The 23,256-nt window shown below is 46.7% G+C and overlaps 1 protein-coding gene across 2 annotated transcripts in view; it reads right to left on the bottom strand.

The window, feature by feature from the left end:
* PACS2 (phosphofurin acidic cluster sorting protein 2) overlaps positions 1-23,256 on the bottom strand; it is a 79,792-nt gene that overhangs the window by 7,055 nt on the left and 49,481 nt on the right. Inside the window, exons 12-21 of one of the 2 annotated variants that reach the window (XM_086617109.1) lie at positions 22,593-22,714; positions 21,697-21,832; positions 20,878-20,982; positions 19,265-19,371; positions 18,383-18,537; positions 14,729-14,839; positions 12,617-12,725; positions 10,638-10,670; positions 5,318-5,360; positions 517-559 (exon numbers count right to left, since the gene is read on the bottom strand). In XM_086617109.1, coding sequence (XP_086473235.1) covers positions 517-559; positions 5,318-5,360; positions 10,638-10,670; positions 12,617-12,725; positions 14,729-14,839; positions 18,383-18,537; positions 19,265-19,371; positions 20,878-20,982; positions 21,697-21,832; positions 22,593-22,714 — 964 coding nt within the window. The remainder of the gene's footprint in view (positions 1-516; positions 560-5,317; positions 5,361-10,637; positions 10,671-12,616; positions 12,726-14,728; positions 14,840-18,382; positions 18,538-19,264; positions 19,372-20,877; positions 20,983-21,696; positions 21,833-22,592; positions 22,715-23,256) is intronic. The other variant, XM_086617110.1, reaches the window with a different exon arrangement.

Below are 23,256 nucleotides of genomic sequence, written 5' to 3'. Positions count from 1 at the left end.
CTGGTTGCCTACCCAACCTCTAGAGAGCCTCAGGTCTTGTACTGCAGGTTTGGTGAATGAGTTCCCAGTTCAGGTACATGTTTGAGACTGATTTTATGAGGCTATTGAGCCCAGCATAAGGAGACATGAACTTCATCATGAACTTCTGATGAACTGCCTCCCCAGTTTGGAGCACGAATCTCAATCACAGCGGTGAATCCACCCCACGGGGAACACACATTAGAAAAATGGGTGTTTGTACATATCTGAGTGGAGCTTCCCCGGATGAGTGTGTGGGAATTTCAGCTGCCCTGAAGCTCCTTGTAAAGCAACAAGAAAAAGGGCCTCTCTCAAGAGAAAGGCCTCTCTTTCTGTGGACAGCCGCTGGGAGTAAAGGCAGTGGAGAACTGAGAGCTAAAAATCCAATTCCACCTTACGAAAAACCAAGACACCAGCAATGGACAAGTTTGTTCAGCCTATGAAGTCAGGCTCCCACCACCTGTACGACACAGAAAGCAAACACGAGATGCTTGTTACCTGACGTTGCAGAAGATTGTTCCACTATTCCAACCTTCACCACCTAGAGGGGGCAAAACAGAAGAGCTCTATGAAACAGGAGTCCTCTGAACATTGGGAACCCCCAAAATAAGCTCATCGCTACAGTCCCCTCAGCACCGTCCCTACAGTCAGGGTAATGTTAAAGTATGTTAAAAAGCAGAGCCTTTAAGAGCCAGGCAGGTCTTAGCAATGTCCAGCAAAGCAGTACCAGCTCACAACCCTTCCCTGACCTATCCAAAAGACAGCACAGACTGAATCGTCAGCCCCAAGCTACGGCAATTACAGTGCCTGTCTGTGACACCCGTGGGAATAGGGCACGGAAGAGAAAGGTACATAAATATCCCTTTCGTGTTGCTTTGGACATCTGCTAGTTACAGACATATTGTTTCCACCACACAAGTGTGGCCACTTCTAGGGTGCAGCACAGTTGGGGTTTGATAGGAAGCCACAAAAACAACAAAGTACAGTTTCTGGTCAGTTTTCTAGTCTCCAAACAAGGCAAGTGTCTGGCGGAGAAGATTAAGCTCCTAGCAAAGCCTCTGGGCACAGACATGGATAAACTACCCCATGGACAGGTCAGAACGATCCCAATCACACTGTAGTAAGGATACAAACATGTTCTGATACAGCTAACCACCAGCTAGTACATTTAGGTTAATGACAAATGCCACTGGCAATAATTTGTGGAACAGAGCATGCTACAAACACAAGCTCCCAAGAACACACTGTGCCTAGAAAGATAAAATTAAAAACTGGTTAAAAACTGGCTGGATGGCCGGGCCCAAAGAGTGGTGGTAAATGGGGCTAAATCCGGCTGGAGGCCGGTCACCAGTGGGGTTCCCCAGGGCTCAGTGCTGGGTCCAGTTCTGTTTAACATCTTTATCAATGACCTGGATGAGGGTATTGAATGTACCCTCAGTAAATTTGCGGACGACACCAAGCTGGGAGGCTGTGTTGATCTGCTCGAAGGTAGGGAGGCCCTTCAGAGGGATTTGAACAGACTGGATCGTTGGGCTGAGGCCAATGGCATGAGCTTTAATAAGGCCAAGTGCAGAGTCCTTCACTTGGGGTATAAAAACCCCAAGCATCGCTATAGGCTCGGGGAGGAGTGGCTGGAGAGCTGCCTGGCGGAAAAGGACCTGGGGGTGTTGGTTGACTACCGGCTTGATATGAGCCAGCAGTGTGCCCAGGTGGCCAAAAAGGCCAATGGGATACTGGCATGTATCAAGAATAGTGTGACCAGCAGGAGCAGGGAAGTGATCCTGCCCCTGTACTCGGCACTGGTGAGGCCGCACCTGGAATATTGTGTCCAGTTTTGGGCCCCTCGCTTTAAGAGAGATATTGAGCTCCTGGAGCGAGTCCAAAGAAGGGCAACTAAACTGGTCAAGGGGCTGGAAAATAAAACTTATGAGGAGCGGCTGAGGGAGTTGGGGCTGTTTAGCCTGGAGAAGAGGAGGCTGAGGGGAGACCTGATTACGGCCTATAAATACTTGAGAAAAGATGGTGGGGAGGTGGGGGAAGGGCTCTTTACATTAGTGATGGGAGATAGAACAAGAGGAAATGGGCATAAGCTTAGTCAGGGGAGATTCAGGTTGGATGTTAGGAAGTATTTCTTCTCTGAAAGGGTTGTCAGCCACTGGAATAAGCTGCCCAGGGAGGTGGTTGAGTCCCCATCCCTGGATGTGTTTAAGAATAGGGTGGATGAGCTACTTGAGGATATGGTTTAATGGGGATTAGGGATGGTTGGACTGGATGATCTCTAAGGTCTTTTCCAACCTAGAAATCTATGAATCTATGAATCTATGAAAATGACCCTTGGCGATATAAAAGCAGGGACCTTCTGTAGCAATAATCTGCTACGGTGCACAGGGATCATTACTCTTGACAACACAGAGGAGAGACCCTTCTTAACGTCCTTAAGAAATTTGTATCCAGGGCTAATGCCTATCCTAGATAAATGTTGACACATGGGCAAGAGCTGCAAAGGGATCTCAAGTCAATAACACCTGCTTTAGAATGCGAAACGGTGTCACACAGTTCATTTAGTTTGAAAACGGAAGATCGTTAAGTTCAGACATGATCATGTCTAGGCCACATCTCTAGGGAGCACATTTCTGTGCTACAGGATCAAGAAAAAAGGACCTAATGACTAGAAGCAAAAAACTTTGCACAGTTGGGAGTGGGGGGGGATGTATGCTCAACACTAGATCTTGGAGAGTGGGTAGGCTCTCTGGTGGATTCTCTGTTAGCTCCAGTCTTGGAAAAGCCATCATGAACTTGGCAGCATGTGCGGAGGCTCCCTGAGGGGCCAACAGCTTGGGAGAAGGAGGCTGCAGCTCAGTTTGGCCAGTCTCCATCCAAAGGGCAACAAATTAGGCTCTGGAGTCCAGCAGACATTTGTGCTGTATGTGTTAAACATCAAGAGAATGTTTCACAGACTGTAGCTGTGAGCAAGAAGAGGCAAGGCAGAAGAGTTAGGGGAAGAACAAGCAACACAGAAAACTGCCTACAGCCATCTTGATCTGCAAACCAGACAGGAAATCTCTTCTGGCCTTTTCCTCCTTGCTGGGTGACTGAAGATGCTCAAGTTAAGATGCATGGGAGGAAGACAAGGTTACTTTCCCTTCCCTCCACTCAGGGAGGCACTTGAGACTGCTGCAATCCCAACGCCACCTCCATCCAGGAGCGCTGGAGCAGCCAGCCTCCCTTCCCTTCAGGAAGGAGGTGCATCCTGTTAACTCTCTCGGCAACTGGCTGTCAGCACCACGCAGGTGCACAACCACACAGCCTCACCACCAGACTCCCTGGCTTTCATGCCCGACTGACCCCTTGTGAGGCTCTGCTCCCACTTCAGAGCCTGGCTGAGCAGCATGGCACAGCCCTGCTCACTTTTGGGCCAAAGACTGCACAACCCAGCTGCAGGACATCAGCTTTTGCACCCTAAAAAGCCAACAGAATCAAGTTAACTTCAGGAGTCGCAAACGCAAACATCGCTGGCTCCCTCCCTTCCTTGGGAGCTCCCAGCAGGCTACTGCCAAGGGAAAGAGCTTCAGTGTTCATGTTCGGCCTCGGACTTTGTGAGACCCCTGCAACCGGCCTTTCAGAGTCTCTTCAGATGTGTCCCATGGGAAACAGCTGTGTCAGGAACACTTCAGAAGCAAGAATAAGCAGCATTGATTTGACCCACACCATCAGCTGACATAGAAAGTCAGTCTGTGCTTTCGAAGCAAGTTTTTTTTGTGGGTTGGCAAGTGTTATGCACACAACAGAGCTGTTGACTCTTCCTGCTTTCAGATAATCGAATCCAGGCTGGAAACACATTGCTAAAGTCAGGAAACAATAATTTTAGAGCAACTGGACAAACACGCTGAGCCTCATCTGCTTGCACATAGCACTGAACTAAATCAGCCCCAAAGAAAAGCTCTGCAGAGCCTAGCAGCTATTGTGAGATAAGTCCAGGAGCTTGCAAGCCCTTCTGGGCTTTTCATGTTACTGGGAAAGCTGTTTCATAACAACAGTTCTTCACCATCAATCGCAGTTCATGGGAGGGACAAGATCACAGCAAAGCTCATCAGCAGGGAACAAATCGGGAAGATGTGTGTCTCCGCTTTTGCAGAAGACATCTTCTCTTCAACAAAAAAAAAAGTCAATTGTCATCATCTCAGGAACACTGCAGAGAGAGACTCTCACTCTGAAGAGACACCAGAGTGAAAGCAGGGTCAGCCTGAGGGCAAGAGAGACTAAGCTCTCTAAATACCTTGGGATTTCAGATTAGCTCTGACGCGCTGATAGGGATACAAATGAGAAGGCACACAAGTCATCTTAACACAGAGAAGACAGAAGACAGCCAGCATGCACCAGAGAGAAACTACAAGAGAGCAGCACAAACTGTGAAGGGGGCAATCCAGTAGCTGAAGAGCAGTCAAGGAATATCCTTTTGGCCACAGGTAAATGACTTTATACCTAAACCTTAATTAATTAAAGAGCACGAACAAATAAGGGGAGGGAAGCTAGAAAAGGCAAAGTAGATAGAGCACAAAATGCACTGACAGAAGCACACAACACAGCCCAGCCTAGATACTCTGCACTTGGCCACCTGAGCTGAGAATACGTAAAGATAAGCACAGGAGGAAAAGCCAGGGACTACTATCCCAAATGCATATTCATGTAATAAAATGGATGAAATAGCTACTGCCTCAGACTCAAACTTAACAGTGGCATAAATGATCTCCTTGGTGGGATGCACTCTTCACTTCCCAGAAGTGGATGGGATATTAAGAGGACTAGAGACCGTTCATGACAAGCAGACAGAGGACTGACACGGGAATAGCGAATTTGGCCAAATCAATCACCCAGAGAAATGCTGGGCACTGCAATCCTGAGATCAGGTTTCCAGGAACACATCACCTTCCTCTGCATGTGGCCCTGCAGCAATTCTCCACCAACTAGATGCTTTGGTCTGCAGCAAAGACAGGCTGTGGATCAGGGCACTTCAGTGTCACACTTTCCTCTCTGCGTTGAAGATGTGCCTGCTTCAAGTGCTGGCAGGCATGCAGCACAGAGCTGCCCGGAAAGTAAAATACACTCTGTAGTTTGTTGAGGGATCTTAGAGGTTTGCTTACGTACCAGGCAGTTGTATCCAACATCAGATGCCTACGCTGACACCCTACATTAGAGCACCCAGTGCTCCTGCTCTGCAGCAGAAACTAGGTAAGTTGGGGTTAACACTCGTGGACATATTCTAGCTGGCTTGAGACAGCGTAACTAAGATAACACTCACCCCGACAAAGGGAATGAACTTCTGCGAAGATTCTTCATCAGGGCTAAAGGCAAAGAGAAAAGAGTCGTTAACAGCTTGCTTCCACACCAGGCACAGTACTCACTTTATATGTTGCATTCAAGCATGCAGCAGGTACGGACAGTATGCAAGCGCCAGTCCAATGTCACCTCTCAAGGCCCCCTGCCAGCACGCTAAGAATCTGCATGGGTAGGGAAGAGCACGCAGCTTGCGGCACATCTCTCGGGGAAAGGTCTCTTCCTCCCTCCCTCACGCTTGACAGAGAAACATGCTTTAATGGCATGGCAGTCATCACAGACACACGACCTCCTACTGCAAGGAAATGGATCTGTGCCACAACAACACGGAGAACTGTGCGTTACTTACTAGTACCTGAAGCGCTCTGCACGCATGGCCTTCACGCGTCCCACCTTTGGAGTCATGTGCCATACCTTGCATATCCCAGCATCGCTAAAGCAGTTAGCCTGCCACGGGGTTACAAGCCGTGACACGTGGTTATTCGTACAGTACTAGCAAGCACGTACACACACGCGCTCACGCACACAGATACACGTTCCCTGCCACTGGGAGCTTGCAGTCCATTAGACAGGCACACTAGAGAAGTCAGGCACTGGAGCACACCGGGTAGATCAGGACATCAAGTGGAGAACAGCAAACAGCTAAACCAAACTGAACAAAACACACAGGATGTCCCAGAAACGGCTGAAGACAACACTACACACATTTTGAAAGCAGGAAGGCAGCAGCCCTTCCTGCTCTGGCCCTGCCCAGGATTCAGAAGCCAGAGGGTAGATAAAGGCCAGCAATGAAGGCCACAGTCAAACCTAGCAGGAATTTGGGAGAGACTCAAGACAAGAGGAGGAAGACCTGAGTGAGGAGGAAGGCAGGCTGGGAGGGCCTGCAGAGCCACTGCTCCCTTCAAGGGTGAAAGAGATGAAGAGAGACTCACAGGGCGAGGAGAGGACTGCAGGAGCACATCCACGTGCTTGGAGGAATTGCAGTTCAGCAGTGAAAGTGACTGCACGGGCAAGACGCACAACATTTCTCAGTGGCCAAGCACAGGAAACGGGCAGGAAGCAGACAAACACTGAGATTTCTCATGTTTCTCTTTTTGTGCATCCCCCCAGTGCTTGGTGCACTGCAACGTTTAGAGAAAAACCATCCAGCACTGCCTTCATCCAGAATATTGCTGCGTGGAGCACAAATGCTTCAGCAAAACAGGTATTTGTGTGCTGTTCCCAGCACAGATCGGAAATGCACCGAATGCACAAAGGCTGCCAACCACTGCGCGATTAGCACGGGCTGGACACTTTCCTTTAAGCCCTACAGAAAGAATGGCACAGAACTGCAGCCAATACAACTCATCCAGAGGTCCCTCTGGGTCCGCAGCAGCTTGTTTTTGCAAACAGCCTCTTGCTTTGGCTCAGCTCTGTTCACACATCTCTAAGGCAAGGCCCAGGGCTTTGCTCCCTTCCTACCTCATAACCCCACGTACTGCACCTTCATTCTTCTCCCAAAGCACACGACAAAATGACCAAGTTCCTGATCATGTGTTGAAGCCGGAAAGGTCACATCTTTCCAAACACGGCTGCAGGGCCCCCAGCAAATAAATCTCCTACAAACACGACATTTCCAGCTTCAGTTTTGCAAAGGGAAACGAGAAACCCACAGAGCTGTTGGGAGAAACACAGAACAGAGGCTCAGCTTTCTTCTCGTTTCTTCAGCTCCATGGGCTGAGAAGCAGGCAGAAGCGAGCCCCGCTGATCAAGTGAGGGAAGCACAATAGTCGCCTAGTCATCTCTTGGCTACTGGAAGGCTTTGCTCTGAGCTCTGAAAAAACAAACCATGCCCAATTCCAGCAGAAAACTCATTCTTGTTCCCTCTGGGAGCTCAGACTCCCACTGAGGAGAGCTCAGGGGCAATTCTGAAATAAATCATTTGCTTGAGTCACCATTTATCACAGCTCACAAAGATGCCCAGACTGTTCCTGAAGCAATCCAGCTGGATTTCAGCTCAGCTAGTCCAGTCCTGTCACATGTCCTCTTGGGAATTCTGATCTTGCACATGTGCCTCTGAAAACGCAGCTTATCAAAACAGCTGCTCTTCATGTGGATGAAAGGAAAGATGAGACGATCGTGCTTGTTCTCCACTTCCTCTTTCATGTTCTTTCCTGGTTCTTGTCCTTTGGGATCCCAAAATATGAATTCAGAATCCTTTCACCTTGGTAGTGGTCTCTTCTATCTCTCCTACCACTGCCCTGCAACTAAAATATCCCCTGTCCCTGGAAAGGCAGCTCCCCCTCATTACCTAGGCTGCACAGATTCCCAGGCTGCAGAGGTTTTATTCCCTAGAGTGATGCCCAGGGTACTGGTTTTATCCTCAGGGCTTCTGAAGGCCTTTGTGTCTCAGCTATAATTTAAAGCCAAAGCTGACCCTGGTCTGTGATGTTTTAACAGTGTTATTGATACTTTACCTCCGTAATTCTGGGGAAAAAAAGTTTCACCAAATTCTGGGGGAAAACAAAAACCAGGCCTGTGCAGAGAGGCTAGAAAGAACATCTTTATCTGGAATGGAGAGTTGTCTAATTACTACTTTCGTTTGGGCAAAATCTATCCACCTGCAACCAGTCCTTCAAAGGTAAACTGTCCAGAAATAGACTTGCAGGCTCTCTCCCTATCTCAAGGAATGAATTCAGATAAATTAATCTGGCTATGTGTCTTTGTATGTTTTAGGACTCTTAGAAAGGAGAAGCAGCCACATCACCAGGAGTCACCCACCTGACAAAAGGAATAATCTCTCTCACTTCTGGGGCAAAGTACAAACTAAGCTGCAAAGCACTCAGATATTCAGTAAGAGGGACTGAATAATCACTGAGAGCAGTTATGCCAGTTACCAGCCTTTTAGTAAGACTTCATTTAAAATTTAAGCAACCCAAAACAGATTCAAAGGAAGCCAAACACCCGTGACTTCCTAGCAGGAGGGTCTCAGGTACTACCTTTATTCCAGGCAAGTCCTGCAGGGGGGGCAAAAGGGAAGAGGAGACTTAGCACTGAAGGACTAGCAGGCCTCTAAAACATTTCCAGCCAGGCACTAACAACAACTCTCCAAGGTTCATCTTTGCTATGAATCACCTGCCTTCCCACTGGGCAACTGTAGCTGTCTGCTGGCTAACACCGTCCCTGTTCCACCAAATTTCCAGTGGTCAAACCAAACAAAGAGACAAAGCAACTCCAAGTCCCCACCACACACCAGATAAGTCACCTTTCTGCTTCCCCATGAAACTCCTGTCCAGCACTCTCCATGTTCCTACAGCGGGCTGGACATACTCAACAGGACATCCAGCATTTCTTGAGCCTTGACTCTCCTCTGCTGCACTGCTCTGCCAGGCAAGGGGCACAAATAAACTCTCATTACATTTCCACCAGCTGCCCAAGTAGGTTCATGCAGGAACCAGTCAGATGACATGGGCACTGCCGCTGAACCAGAGAAGGGACCGGGTCCATATTCACCAGCTGTGTTCATGTTCAGCAACCGCTGCAGCATGTGTTTTAAAAGCAGTACTCGGAGAAATGACCTGGACTCCGCCTAGCCACTGCCCTGCAGAGCCTTCGAGACACGCAGAAGGCAGAAAACAGTGTTATTCCTGCTTCCTATTGCCCAGGAACCCTCCAACCCAAGGCACTTGCGCTCCAGGGAGCAAGAGTTGGGGAAGTGCTCTACAATACACAAGAGTGAAGAGCTTTCGGTGTGTAACCAGGTAGGAAATGATCCAGCCCCTTCCCTGACAGCCGAGCAGTGTTTTTATTTCCAACAGCCAAGATGCTCCCCAGGTTCGTGCAAGGGCTATCCAGAAGCCACATGGCATGAGTGGTGCTAGACACAATTACAGTGGGTGACACCAGCCCAGGTTCATGGAACTGATCAGCAATCCAGCTACACTGGGAACAAGTGTCTGTCGAGTCCCAGACCTCAAATACCACAGGGCTTCATTCAAGAAAGCAATGCAGAGAGATATCAGTGTTGATGATACACCTCTCCTAGTGAGAGGCTCACCTCTGCCACCAGGGTCTCAGCTCCCCAGATACTGCTTGGACTGCAGTGTTTCTTGACAACTCATTAACCAGCAATTCTCTCAGTGTTCACAAACAAAAGTCAGTCACCCAGTGTAACGCAGAAGAGCTGAAATAGCAATTCACTTCCTTCTTGAATCCCTTTCTCATTGCCAGCCCCCTTGATTTCAGGTAAGGTCAGCAGATGCTCCAAAAGAATGGGACACAGCTTTTGCACCATTGCAGTCCATCACAGGCAACACATGCGCCAACCTTTCGCCATGACAAACATGAACAAGGGGACAGGAAGGAGAGCGGAGGTAAGTCAAAATAGGGATAGCTGGCAATAAAGTTATAAAGCAGCTCATCACATACAGCTACGTCCTAAAGACTGGCTTGGCTTTCCTTGGACCACTGGGGCTTGTTTAACAGAGCAAATGTTGGGGTACTGGGAGATTTGTCTTGCAACAAATTTGTAGGTAGAGGTAGTGCTGCTGTTTCTACACGGACCGCTGCCTTGAAAGTCGGCCTGGGAGAAGCCATTCACCTCTGGCCTCAAGGGAGAGGGAGTTGCAGTAACTTTGTGAACTGAGGTCAAAATAAAAAATGTCCAATAATCGTATGAATTGAAGCAGGGGACTCTGCAGAGCAAGGAGGTCTTGGACACAGCTCAGAGAGCACAACTCCACTGCTAGTATCTATCTGTCTCCTCTTTCTTAAGCTCATAGAAGTCCATGTGTTGGGATAACCTACCAGTAAGAGACTAGTCCTCTATTTTTTGATTACAGGGAGAAGATTTGCTGGTCTGCGCTTGAACACTGTACAGCTGAACCCCACCCTGAGCCAGTGAGTGCCACTTACAGCACTGCAGTTCCAACAGATGGGAACGGAAAAGCCTGTGCTCAGTCCTGATTCTTTGGGAGCTACACTATTATCCTCTGATGGCCAGCAAAAAGGGAAGAAAAAAAACCTACTTTCTCCATGTTTTACTGCTCAAAGCTACTGTCTCAATAACACCTCCATTCCCATTCGGTCTACATCCTGAAAACCCATATGTGTGGTCCAAAGGCAGAGCAGTCATTTTCAACAACGCATTCTGCCAGCAGATGCCATAGTTTTGAAGCAGCGAGCGGAATTTAATCTAAAGCACAAACTGTGCATCCCAGACCTGCGGGAACTGTTAAAGCACAAAACACCAGTTCATGGGGGAAAAGAGACAGGAGATGGGAGAGGGAACCTAAAGGAACTGATACCTTATGGTAAAATCAAAATGAAAGCTCTTTTTCCTTTTCAGAAAGCAACCAAAGAAAAAGACAAATATGTTATTATACTTACAACAAAGCGATGCATTCATTTAGACAGTGCTAATGGAAACACAATTTCTGTGCAGCTTTTCACAATACCCTAAGTTGCTGCCAATGACAGAAAGCTGCATTTCTAAAGAAAGCCACACGGGGAGATAATTGCCCATCACTCCATGGGAGAGCTTGTTCCTCTAACTCACTCTCCAATTTGTTCATGGGGTATTTAGCTGAAAGTAGAAGTTATTTTAAAGCAGACACAACAGACATACTAAGAGACTGCAGGCTATGCCACGAGTGTGACTAAAAGTCTCAGCAATCTCTCATCCAAGTAACCTCCTGCAGGATTTGAGCCTGATTTAAACCTGTCAATAGCTTCAGGTATAGCATCACCAACTCCAAAAGGTCTAAAACCCAAATGGATCAGACCAGCTTGGTAAAGGGGTCATGCACTCTGCTAGGAGGGCTAAGTGCGTGTGCTGCTGAAGTACATTTCAGATGCTTTTCAACAAAGTACCAAATTGACTCTTCTGGGCACTAGAAACTCAAAATTATTAAATGTGTGTTAATGACAAAAATGAATCTGCAGCAGAATGGAGAAGGCAATGGAAACCAGTGCAGGACCCAGCAACTGAAGGGTGCAGAGAAAGAGGCAGCCATCAGAAGGGGTTCACACTGCACTAGGGGTGTCTGAACTCCCTACTGGTAACTAAGGTAAGTCTTCACACCAAAAACGAAATAAAAGATTTAAAAGCTAAGAGCTTTGAGTACCATGTGGCTCCCCAGGTTTCACCTTTATCAGGATAACATTACAGAAGTTCACAAGTACATAAAGAGAGTGCACGCCTTTTAATGGACTAGTCAGTCTAGAAATATTTTCCCTAGGAGAGCATGAAGAATGGGCTAAATTTTACTGAATCATTTCTGCAAAGTAATGTGGAGCAGACACAGGAATGGAAAAGCAATATACAATTAGCATTTCCAAGAAGAGGGGAAAAAAGTGGCTCTACCCATACCTTTAACCCCTCCCAGTTCTTACGCAAAGGAGGCACCAATGAGGGATGTTAATGGACCAAAAACGAAAGATCAGATATAACACGGAAAGGGTAATAATTAACATCACCCATGCCTTATAGGAGATTGCTAGTCCCTAATCGAGAAAAATCACAAGCTGAGTGTTTGTCCTGCTCTTAGAAATTACTGGGATGTGAGCTGGAGTCTATTCTCCTCTGTGTCCCAGAAATAACGCATCTCTACCCTTCAGTGACAGTTAGTCTTCTTCCTGGACCATGGCCACGTGAGGCTCTACGTACTTCTGAGTCTTGTTTTCAGACTCCAATCCTCCCTCCTACAGGCTGCTTATCCTTTAAGATAAGTTGAAATGAAACCTGGTGAATGATAAGGTGAAATGAAACCTGAAAACCTGAACCTGTCTGCCCTCCACAGTAGGAGTCCTGGTAGTCTGCAAATGCCAATCAACAGGGATTTTGGTCTCCTGCAAGAAGCTCTGTTAGTTACACTTGAAAAGGAAAGGGTTTCGGTTCCCTCAATATCAATGTAAAAAATGCCAGGTCTCATGGAAGACACTTTGGGGTGGAATGTCACAGTCCAGTCTTGCACATGTAAGGTCTCTGTGGTAACAGATGTCTGAAACCTAAGCAGATATAATCTGTTAATCCCCCATCCTGCCTAGTCTCACTTCCCCAAACCTCTCAGGTCTTCAAAGAAATCACTGCACTTAAAGTAATCACACTGTTGCAGATTCACCACTGTTTAAGTGGGACACATCACTGGGTGCAGGTTACTGTAAGGCTCCCAGGGTGTCGGCAATTTGGAGTGATTTTAAGACTGCTGGCACACAAGATGAGAAAAGCACTTTGCTTTCAACCTGGTGCTTGCTCTGGAAAGTCAGTGTTAGGTTAGTGACATACCTTTTCTGCTTGTATGTCAGCATTGCTTCAGCAATGGGCAACTGGTGTGCACAGTTTGCCCCTGCTATATACTGTGTTATCCGGGAGACAACATCAGGTGTTTCTGGAACTGCAACAGAACAAAGAGAAAATAATTCAAGTGAGTTCCCAGACCATGACCAGCACTGTCCTGCATCTGCTCAGCCAAGCAGCTGATGGTACCCAGCCAGCTGCATTTAAACTGCAGCTTCCAAAGGAAGCTCGGCAGCCTACCACCCCAGAGCGCTGTAAAGCTGTCTGACCAAAAGCAAACATCCTACAAGAGCGCCAAGGCAAAACCATTAGGAAGGCACACTAGATACACAGGCATCTGTACACAGCATCAGTGACTGAAATACTGTCGTTATTTTATATTTGTTAAAATGCTTTTATTTGAAAATGTGTACCTGCCCAGAGTCAGCTTTAGACTTTTTCGCACCTTGACTGCGGGTACCTGCTGAAAAGAGTGCCTAGTCACCTCTCTCAGGGCCTTGGCGAGATGCTCTGCTGACACCACCATTTGAGTTACCTGATTTCCTAACGAACTCCCGGCCTGGCTGAGTTAACTGAAAAGACTGAGAGCCACACAAGGGTAGGAAGAGCACAAAGATCATGTGTGTAGCAGCAAACATGCTTCAGATCTGTGAGACTGTGTTTGATTCAAGTTGACAGGAAGACATTTCCTAAATGTCTTCCACAGTTCTTTGGTTTCAAGCAAAGAGCCTCAACTGTGAGATGAAGGGAATGCAAATGACCTTCACCAGGCAATTCCATACCTTAACGGGCATTTTAACCCAGACTCTTTGTATTTGAACAGTGAACTATGAAAAGCTATGATTCTTTATCAGATCTTACTCCAGCATGGGTTTCTGTGCAGTTCTCATTGCACAGATGAAAACAGAGGATCTACAAGGTCTGGACTGCGCAAAATGAGGCTGCTCTTTCCTCATAGCATGCAGGCAAATAAATAAGGGCTGCAGCACACAACCAACTAAAGAACATGTATAGCTCTTGAGCTAGGTTTCTATAGCTAATGAACTGTTCCTAACTCAGACACAAAAATCAAGTCTGTATTGACATTTGTCTGCATTTTCAAGTGCAGCACAGAATTCGGAGAAACCGTTCCAGACATCTGTTCTTCCACGAGCTTAGAATCACGGAAAAGGACAGACTGAGTGGCACACTAGGAGATCTCTAGTCCAGCCTCCTGCTCCAAGCAGTGTTAACTTCACCTTCAGAACAGGCTGCCCAGGGCCTTGTCCAGCCAAGTTCCTTCCCATCTGCTGGAAAAGGCTCTGAACAATTACCTGCGAAGAGGTCTGTTGTCTCCTCCTCTCATGGCTAGAGGACTTCCAGGAGCATCCTGGGAGACTCAAGCACTCTGCAATTCCCACAGGAGAACTACATTGCAACCTCCCCACCCTCGTGGCACTCCAAAAACTCTGAAACTTTTTAGTTCTAGTGAAATGTCTGTATAGGATACGCTGCCATGAGAGCATCACTCCTCAGTCAAGTCTCAAGTCTTCATAGAATGGCATAGGCTGGAAGGGACCTTAGAGATCATCTAATCCAACCTCCCTGTCAAGGGCAGGGATGCCTCTCAACTAGATCAGGCTACTCAAGGCTCTGTCCAACTTGGCCTTGAACACCTCCAGGGAGGTATGTCTCTTAATGAGAAGATCCTGCCAGCAGGCTTCAGAAATGTCAAGGTCATTCTTACACACAACTAATAGAAGTTAATCTTCCCACACTTTCCAGTTTTCCAAATCTTTTAGGCTGGACAGTTTCTGAAAGGCCAAAGCAAGCGACATGCTAAACTTGGTAGTGAGATCTCCACACCAAAGAACAAAGCTGAGAGCGAGGTAAAACCAGTGTGACTCAGGCAGCTAGTGCCTCTGGGAGCCAACAACTGTTTGCAAACCACCATGTGGAGGACATACAAAGGTCAGCATCTGAAAAGGGAATGTGGTGGAGTGAGGAGAAAAGAGGAACAAAACATTTGTCTGCTTCCTCTTGTATTTACTTGACCTTTGCTAAAATTACTCATTCAAGCCTTTTATCCCACACAGGCCAGACACAGACACATGGTCTTACCAGTGGTCTGTGCTTCAAGTTTGTTGAACAGATCTCTCCAGGCTAGATCTTGGAAGAAGTTGTTGTATCTATAATCTACAGACCCCAGATACTTGGCCACTGGATGAGAGCCTAAGAAAGAAAGGAAAACATGACAGTTGTTCTTCCCCACACTGAACACAAGTGTGTTTTTTTATCTGTAAGGAATTAAATTCCAAAACCAAAACTACACTAGACACCCCAGAAATAAATTTCTTCAATTGTAACCAAATAATTTAGTCCAGCTTATCTCTACAGGATTATGCAAACAGGCTTCCCAGCAGAGAGACTGCTTCAACACCACTGGTATCTTTCAGTGACACCTCCTCCTTCCCCCCGCCAAATTAAATTTTAAAAGGGCAAAGAAAACAGGACTGGGAAACTGCTGAGGAAATAAATGATTTGGAAGATGCAGAGGCCCTGTGGCTCTCCATCTCAGACTCTCAGTTTTGAAAGTGGCCTTTTCAGCAGCCCTTCCTACCCACAGGCTGCACCGCACGCACCACAGCCAGGTCACCTCTGCCAAGAGGAGTCAGACCCCTTCCTCCAAACACCATTCACACCCTGCGGCTGTTTTGCAATACTGAGAAGAGGCAATTGTCCCCAGCCAGGAAAAACAATCCAGAGAGGCTTGTTTAATCAGTGGAGAAGGGCTGTAAGTTCAATAAATAGGCAGCAATTAAAGACAGAAGGCAGAGTTCAATGATTACAGTCCCTGGTGAACATTGGCATATGCATCAGGTCCCTGCTGGCTCTAGCTAAGCCTTATGGCTCTTCTATAAGCATGGAAAGACCTCCTTGCAGAAAGTTTGTGTGTCCAGCCTCCAGCTTACAGCCCTGTCTGGAGATCTGACTTCATACTTATACTGAGCAGGAGAAGGAAAGCATTTAAGTGACAAACTCTGCTCTGGGAAATGGCAAAAATTTGCCACCTTCATCGTAGGCCACGTGTCCCCAAACCACACAACCCACTCTTGGCAACTATCTCTCCAGCCTTTCAACACAGGAGAAAAGGTGTGCCAGGGTTGCACTTTCCAGTCACCACATTTCAGTCATGCTCAGCATGAGTCCTGCACATTTACAACCACTCATGAAGTGGCATCAGAGTTTCTCCTAATCAGCTTATTTTTATCCTTCCTGCATATCAACTTCTCACACCAAGCCACACTTCGAGACTGCAACAGCTGAGTCATCAGCTGGTAATTGGTAACCTGACAATTCTTTCCAAGAAGACTCCAGTTGCTTAACTATACTCACCATCGTCCAGTAAGGCTGATAGTGGAAAAAAACCACTGTTTTTTCTCAGTCCTCCAAATCAGTACTAATTTCCAGACTTCCAGGAAAGGTTCAAGCAGAAAGTCTCTTTGAACTCCTCTCGGCGTCATTAGAGACTGAGGCCTAAGTCCTTTCCTGGACCCTCCTGATCATGGAGCTTCTCATTGCACAGCTACTTTCAGACCCATAATTTCTTTTGCAGTGGAGTTTTGAACAGTGTATGTGGAACAGCTCTGCATCATGCACTGGAGCAGCTTTCCCACATGCAGGGAAAACACATGGCACATGGCAGCTGCAGTTGGAAACAAGTACTAAATACGACGTCTCCCAAGTAGTTCTATCCATGGGAGCAAAATAAAATGCTAAAAAAAATGAAACTGCAAAAATAATCCCCAATCTTTTATTCTATTTTATTTGCCCCTTTTCAGTTGTTTATACACTGTTGTGGACATCAAAGGAGTCTTTCAGCCATAGAATCAGAAGCATGAAGCAGGACTGAATCTCCCAGTATGGGTGCCTACAGACACTAAGCATTTCTCTTTAACAAACTACTGTAGGTTGACTCCTCATAGAACGGTTTGGGTTGGAAGGGACCTCAAATATCATCTAGTTCCAACTCTCCTGCCATGGGCAGAGCCACTTTCCACTAGACCAAGTTGCTTAAAGCCTCGTCCACCTGGCCTTGAACACTTCGAGGGATGGGGCATCCACAACTTCTCTGGGCAACCTGTTCCAGTGCCTCACCACCCTCTGAGTGAAGCTATCATTGCAGCGTGTAGTTGTGGATTAAGAAGGTAAAAACATCTCAGAAAAAACTCCACCATTCCTACTTCAAAGGTGCTGCTAAGAGCAGAAAGTCTTTTCCTTTAAGATGCCTATAGCATGGTCACCATTCTGTCTTTGGTGCTTTTTCAATTGTCAGAAAAGAGAGTTTGCTCCTCAATCACTTTAATGAACTGCCAGAAAGCTGGCCAAAAATAAGGACTTGATCTGATCAAGAAATATTGCAGACTTTTATGGAAAGGCCCTGTTAGAGAAGTTTCTATATTTAAAGTACCTTTAAAAGCATTCACAGTTCTGACCGGTTCCATTATCAAAGCGCGTTTGTTTGTTTTTAATTACCAAAGAAAGTTTTAAGATTAAAAAAACCCTAAAAACACACTAGCAAAATCTTGCATTTCACTTCCAATGAGAGAACATTTTCAGATCATTACAGACTTCAGGACAGAAAACTCTTCTGAGGCCAGGAGACAGTCAGCATGTGAGGACCAAAGTCCTCAGTCACACAGACTCTCATTCAAGGTACATTTAACCTTGTAGAAATAATTTTTTTGTTTTTAACCCCCTTAAAGGGCTCGCTCTTCTCTTCCTGCCAACCACTTTGGAAACTAAATGTCTTCCTTACAGAAGGATCCAGCTCTCTTTCTCTGCTTTTTTCCTTTGACTTCTGCAAATCCCATCACTGAATTGACAGCCTAACCCCACCTTTTGTGGTGCTGGGCAGCAGCTTCTGACTCCTACGGCAACTGCTATCAGCTGGTCCAAACCTAGAAGACCAGAAAATACCAAGAAAAAGCACTTCAAATTTTTTGTTGCCTACATCACCTAAATGCCCTGTTAACAGAAGCCAAGCCCTGGACTAGACCACCTTCTGGCATCACAGTCTTATGCCACCAACATTGCCCAGACACCCCTGTCCACAAGCATCAGTGACCGCCTGGCTTCCCAGGCTTTGCTGCTACAACATTCCTGATGTTTCTGACTACAAGACCCCTAACGTTATTATCAGTCCACTCTACTTTCCTCAACACAAGCAATCCAAGCTGGGTAACTTTCCAGCCAGGCAGGCTTGTTGAGCTGCTGGAAGGGCAGAGATAAGGTGCTGGAAAACTGAGGGGAAAACCTGAGGAAAATAGCATGTAAAAGAAAGGTCAAAGGATACACGTAATTTGAATAATTTAAACTCTCAGCAGTTTCAGAGCCTCTAAAATATTTTCAAACCCACCTCCTCCTCCATAGATATTTTCTGTATCAGTCTCCAGGTAGTCAGAACACAACATTATTCCATGCATTCATTGTACCATGAAAAAAAGATACGTTAGAGCCTCCCTGTATGGGGAGGAACTACTCAACCCCTTGCTTCAAACAAAAGATTTACAAGCAGACTTTTGCATCAAGAATGCAAAGATGAAACACTCACGCAAAAGCAGCAACGCAAGCATCACACAGTACTACGGCAGCACCATTCACCTCATTTAACAGCCATATACCTAGCCACAGCTTCCAGGAGGGCTTCTCCTATGGGAACACATCACATTTAACCCGTTCACCTTTCTATGAAGAAAATTGCTCCTTATTTACCTAGAGGGATGATCAAAAATCTCATGTAGCCGAGCCAGTCTGGGGTTTTGTGAGACAGCTGCTCTACAAAGAGCCTCAACACAGCACTGAGGTAATTCTGGGCTCCGGCCACTGCAATTTTAATTGGGTTTGGAGGCTGCGAATTGCAGTTACAGCTAGACGGAAAAAGAGGAAACATATTCATAATCATGCTTCCAACCAGCTATTTCAGAACAAGTAGGGAAAAAAAAAGGTTAATAACAACCATGGCAGAAGAGAGCTCGTTCAATACACAAAGCAATATCACAATGATTATCAGCAGCTTCAAACATTATTAATAAAACACAGCATTGTTTGGTACTTTCTTAATTGGTCTCCTTGCTCCTCCTTTCACACATTTTGATAATCTAAAGGGCTGGACCCACCTATCTAGGTTAGGATGTACCTATTGCAAGGAACTGCTGTGTCAGAGAACATACACGGGTACTCATAGCCCTCAGTAGGTATCTAGGGAATGCCTTGAGGAATTAATCTGGGAATTACTTGGTGGAAGGGGAGCAAGAACTATTTCAAAATCTACCTATTAGCTTTGCATACTTTACTGGTTATTAGATCTGACCTATGAGGCAGCCTCCAAAGCACTATCTCTTAAAATCACTGGTGTAGATGAAAGGAGACTTGTATCCCAACACTCATGGCAGAAGAGCAACAGTTTTGCAGCGCTGGCAAGTGCTGAAGAGTCGCACAACTCTGACTTCAGGAGAGTATATTGGGGAGAAGTATTGAAAGGAAGAAGTATTCCTCAGCTATTGGATGGAAAACTCCCTGGGCACTGAGGCACAGGAGCTGCAAGGCTTTTAGACCTAAGACTCAACAAACAACACAAGCAGGGTGACAACTTACTATCTCTGTATCCTGGAGACAATAGTGCTGAAAGCTGCCTGAATATCAGCTGAGGAGCATGTGCAGACCACTGGCAAGGTATGCTTTTGCAAGACATCTGATAGGTACTGAGGAGAGAACAGAACATTTTATAGTCCTTTTTTTGGTACAGTTTGTCACAAGAAGGAAATCTGCCTCCCCAGACTCCTAGGCACTCTCACACCCAGGCGTGGGCACCCTCCCCATGTCCAGTTTGTAAGTGATACGGCTATTTCCCAAATACCTCGTCCTTGTGCATCAGCCAAAGAAAACTGTTCCTCTAGAAAAATGGAAACATTTCACCTACAAACACTAGCACTACATCCAAAACATGGCAACGACAACTCTAAAACAGCAGGGGGTTTATGGCCGCAGGGAGCAGGGCACCAGCAAAAGGCTATTCACCTTGCAGACAGCACTGGGTAAGTGCAGATGCTGTCTACTCGCCTGCTTCTGGATCTCTCTGATTTCAAAAGGACAAACAAATGCATTGCTCTGCCCACTCACAAGCACTGAAAAACGGAAGGGTGCTACCAACACATATGTTCCTCACAAGGGACTGTTTCTCCTCCATGCAGCTAATGGCAAACAAGTTAACACACACCTCGGTGATACACGGACAGAATATCAATGAGACTCAGCAATTATCTCACACTTTCAAATTCTGCACCACTAATCTAAGCACCCCAGCCAATGCGATCTTCATGTCCTCTGATACTGCAGGCACAAGCTGCTAAAATTACTGGAAGATGACCTACAATGTTTTCTGTCCAGGTCTAGAAGGCATCTCTCTATCTTCCAAGTACAGAGAAACTGGAACCAGTAGCTCAGTTGGTATTTTTGCTTTCTCAGACGTTGAGACCCTAGTTCTTCCAGAATCAGGAAGCCAAACCAGACAATGTAATTATACCAGCCTGGCACAAGTCCTACAGGAGACAGTCACCCTGCACAAGTTTATTAGTCCTCTTCCATATATCTATCTTATTGCTTTCTCAGACTAAGGCTCCAAAAGGATCAAAATTTGTTCCAAATACATAACAAATTACCCTGTGTTGCCAGCATAAGAAAGCACTGCTCAGGGTTCTCTTTAACAACTATTAATCACTTAGAAAAGATGGGGTGACATACCTGCAGCCAGGAATCACAAGCGGGCATGCAAGGTGACAGAGCTGACCTGAAATATTTTCTCCTGTGTTCACCACCCATGCCTAGAAACCTCTGCCTAAACCACAGGTCAGTTCTCTCTGCCTCCTTTGTATCACAGTTGAGAAGTAGGCTCTTGAGTGCAAGGTGCAAAGGTGCCATTCCCAGTGCACTGCTAACCAGAAGGAATGGCATTTTGTAGAAGAGAAAAAAACCTCTGTCGAAAGACTCAGGCAGCAAAGCTTTAGAAGATCCACAGCATCTCCTGCGCAAACAAAATCCAATCCGTAGGCACTGAACACTCAGTATATTGCCAGCCCCCATGCACCACCACTGCTCTCCCAACCAAGCAGCAGAACCTACTTGGTTAGTGGTAGAGCTCAAGGCCTGTCTATTCCTGAGGAGGAACAGTGAAGGAGAACTGTGCTTCAGGAAACGTCTCCTGCCTTTACCTGGCCTTGCCAGTCAGAAGTATTGACAAGAATAATGTTTTCTGGCAGCTGGTCATCAGAAACCAGGATGTGATTTAGTTGGTCATACACCGTTTTCCTGGGGATCTGCAAATAAAGACACAGAGAAGAGAAGAGACGTCAGCTCTAACTGTCAAGCCACGACTCCAGTGCTCACTATTCATGAGGCAGCTGTGCATGGCTGGCCAGTGCTCAGCCACCCCATCAGCAAAGGCATGCTATAGCAGCCACATGGCTGCTGGGACCGACACTTATCAGCTTCTTCAATACTGCAGGATCCTGCAGGCTCCTCTGTTAGCCACCTTGGTTTTGTTGGCCATTACTTCTTCTGTCATGCAGTTTTAGTTCCATCACATTATACCACATAACAGTAGCCCAAGGAATTTTGACTTCACAGAAGCCAGGAACAATCCCCTTCAAGGATGGAACTGAGTCCTGCTGCTAAAAAAGCATGGCACAAATGCTCTGCACAAGCCAGTCCCCTTTTACAATCTCTAGCAATTTGCCTCATTTCAGAAGAGTAATGCCTCAACATATCCCTATTTATTTCTCATCATAACAATCTGTTCCAGTGTTTTCAGTTTATGGCGGGCTGACAAAGCAACGAGCTGGCAAAACCCAGCAGACTAGATGGAAGATACAGGGTCAGCCAAGACATAGATTGCCTCCTTCCTGAAGCTGCAGGGCCCAGTTCCTTTCCAGCATGGATGATGCTTGGACCAGAAGCAAAGGGACCACAGGAGACAGCTGGAGAAGAGAAAAAACCATGAGTAGCTAGAGAGACAGCAATCTTTTTCACACCTGTAAGTGGTGCCGGGTGTCTGGAGAGCGTTCATTGTCCAGACTGTTCGCTCTCTCGTTCTGCGGTCTCACTGGCTGCCTCTCCTTCAGAGATGTGCTCCTTCCCCGACGTCCCGTCTGCTTCCCTTCAGACCTGCTACAGAGATGTGCTTGATTCTAGAGCTGGCTCGTATCTGGGTGAGATACACCCCCCAAATCCCAGATCACCCAGTCTGGTAACCTCAGCAATGTGAGCAGAGGCATTGGGGAATCATGTACATAGATCTGAGCTAGGCTGAGACCTGCTGATTCTGCTTCTGATAGCGCCGAGCACACAGTTCAGCTACAGAGCATGTTTCCAGGAGTGCCAGGCAGACTTCCACAGCCCATGCTAAGACCCATACCACCACCCGGCTATTGCTACACCAGCATAATAGGATCCAGCTACGCAAACTGCAGTCACACGCCCAAAAGCGGCACCCAAAAGAAACACCTTTTCAAAAGAATATCTATTTGCTTGCAAATGACCAGAGAAACTATAAGTTAAGGTTTCTGAAGCCTTCATTCATTACCCTATTTTGAAGGTCTAACAGGATGTAAGTTTGACTTGACAACTACCTCTAAGGCCGAAATCTGCATCAGACAACGCGTGCTTGAGCAAGCAGCTCAAGAGTTTTATAAAAACTTCCTTGGACACGAAGCGGCTATAACACAGGAAACAGGAGCAACCTCAGAGCAATGCTGCCCTTCAGGGTTCTCAGCATTCATTTATCAAGTGCTCAAGACTCACCACTTCAGTGCCTGAACATAAGGAGGGTCTCCTTGTAGTCAACGGCTTAAGGCCATCCTGACTAGCAAGCTGTCCGTGACTTCCTGAGCAGCCCTGCAGCCAGCACAACGCTGTGTCACCACTCTACCTGGTGGATGGGATAATGAGGGACTCGGTCTTAGTGATCTTCCCGCTGGGTGGGAGCTTCTCAACAAACACATCTGGTGTGGGAAGTTCAGCTTCCTGGACCTCGGCTTGCTGGTTAGACTCCTGCAAAAACACAGGGAACTGAGTCATCAGGAACAAACCTTTCTCTCTGTCTCACTACCACAAGGGCTGGCAGGGGGCACCCCAGGTTAGCTCTGTCTGGGGCACATTCAGCCTGCCTCTTCCAGACATGCTACTCACTGCCAAAAGGGAGAAGCCAATATGGGCTGTCTGAGGCTACCAGATCCAGCTCTGCCTCAGAAGGGAGCTGGAGGTAGGAAAGCTGCTCAGCTATGCTGACCAGGGACACACCTCCTCATGCAACACAAATTAATACAGGGTACCCAAATGAACTAGCGGAAAGAGAAAGACATGGGAGAAATGTTACAAACTGCATGTCCCCAGTAGAGCAACTTGAGCCTAGGATTTTTACACCAGGATCAGCTTGATTTCTGTCAATTCAGCTTGAAGTAATACTTGAGTTCGATAAAATGGAACAGCCCTGAGAACACTTTGCAGGATGATACACATGGGCCAGCCTTCCTCAAACCAAGAGAAGGCTGTTTAAATGGAAGGCCACGTAAAGCGTTTCAGTTTCAAAAGGC

Source organism: Tauraco erythrolophus, chromosome 10 (genome assembly GCF_009769465.1).
Source record: "Tauraco erythrolophus isolate bTauEry1 chromosome 10, bTauEry1.pri, whole genome shotgun sequence".
In the NCBI taxonomy this organism is placed as follows: Eukaryota; Metazoa; Chordata; class Aves; order Musophagiformes; family Musophagidae; genus Tauraco; species Tauraco erythrolophus.
The sequence above is the reverse complement of the archived record's forward strand: the minus strand, read 5'-3'. Positions and strand labels throughout refer to the sequence as shown.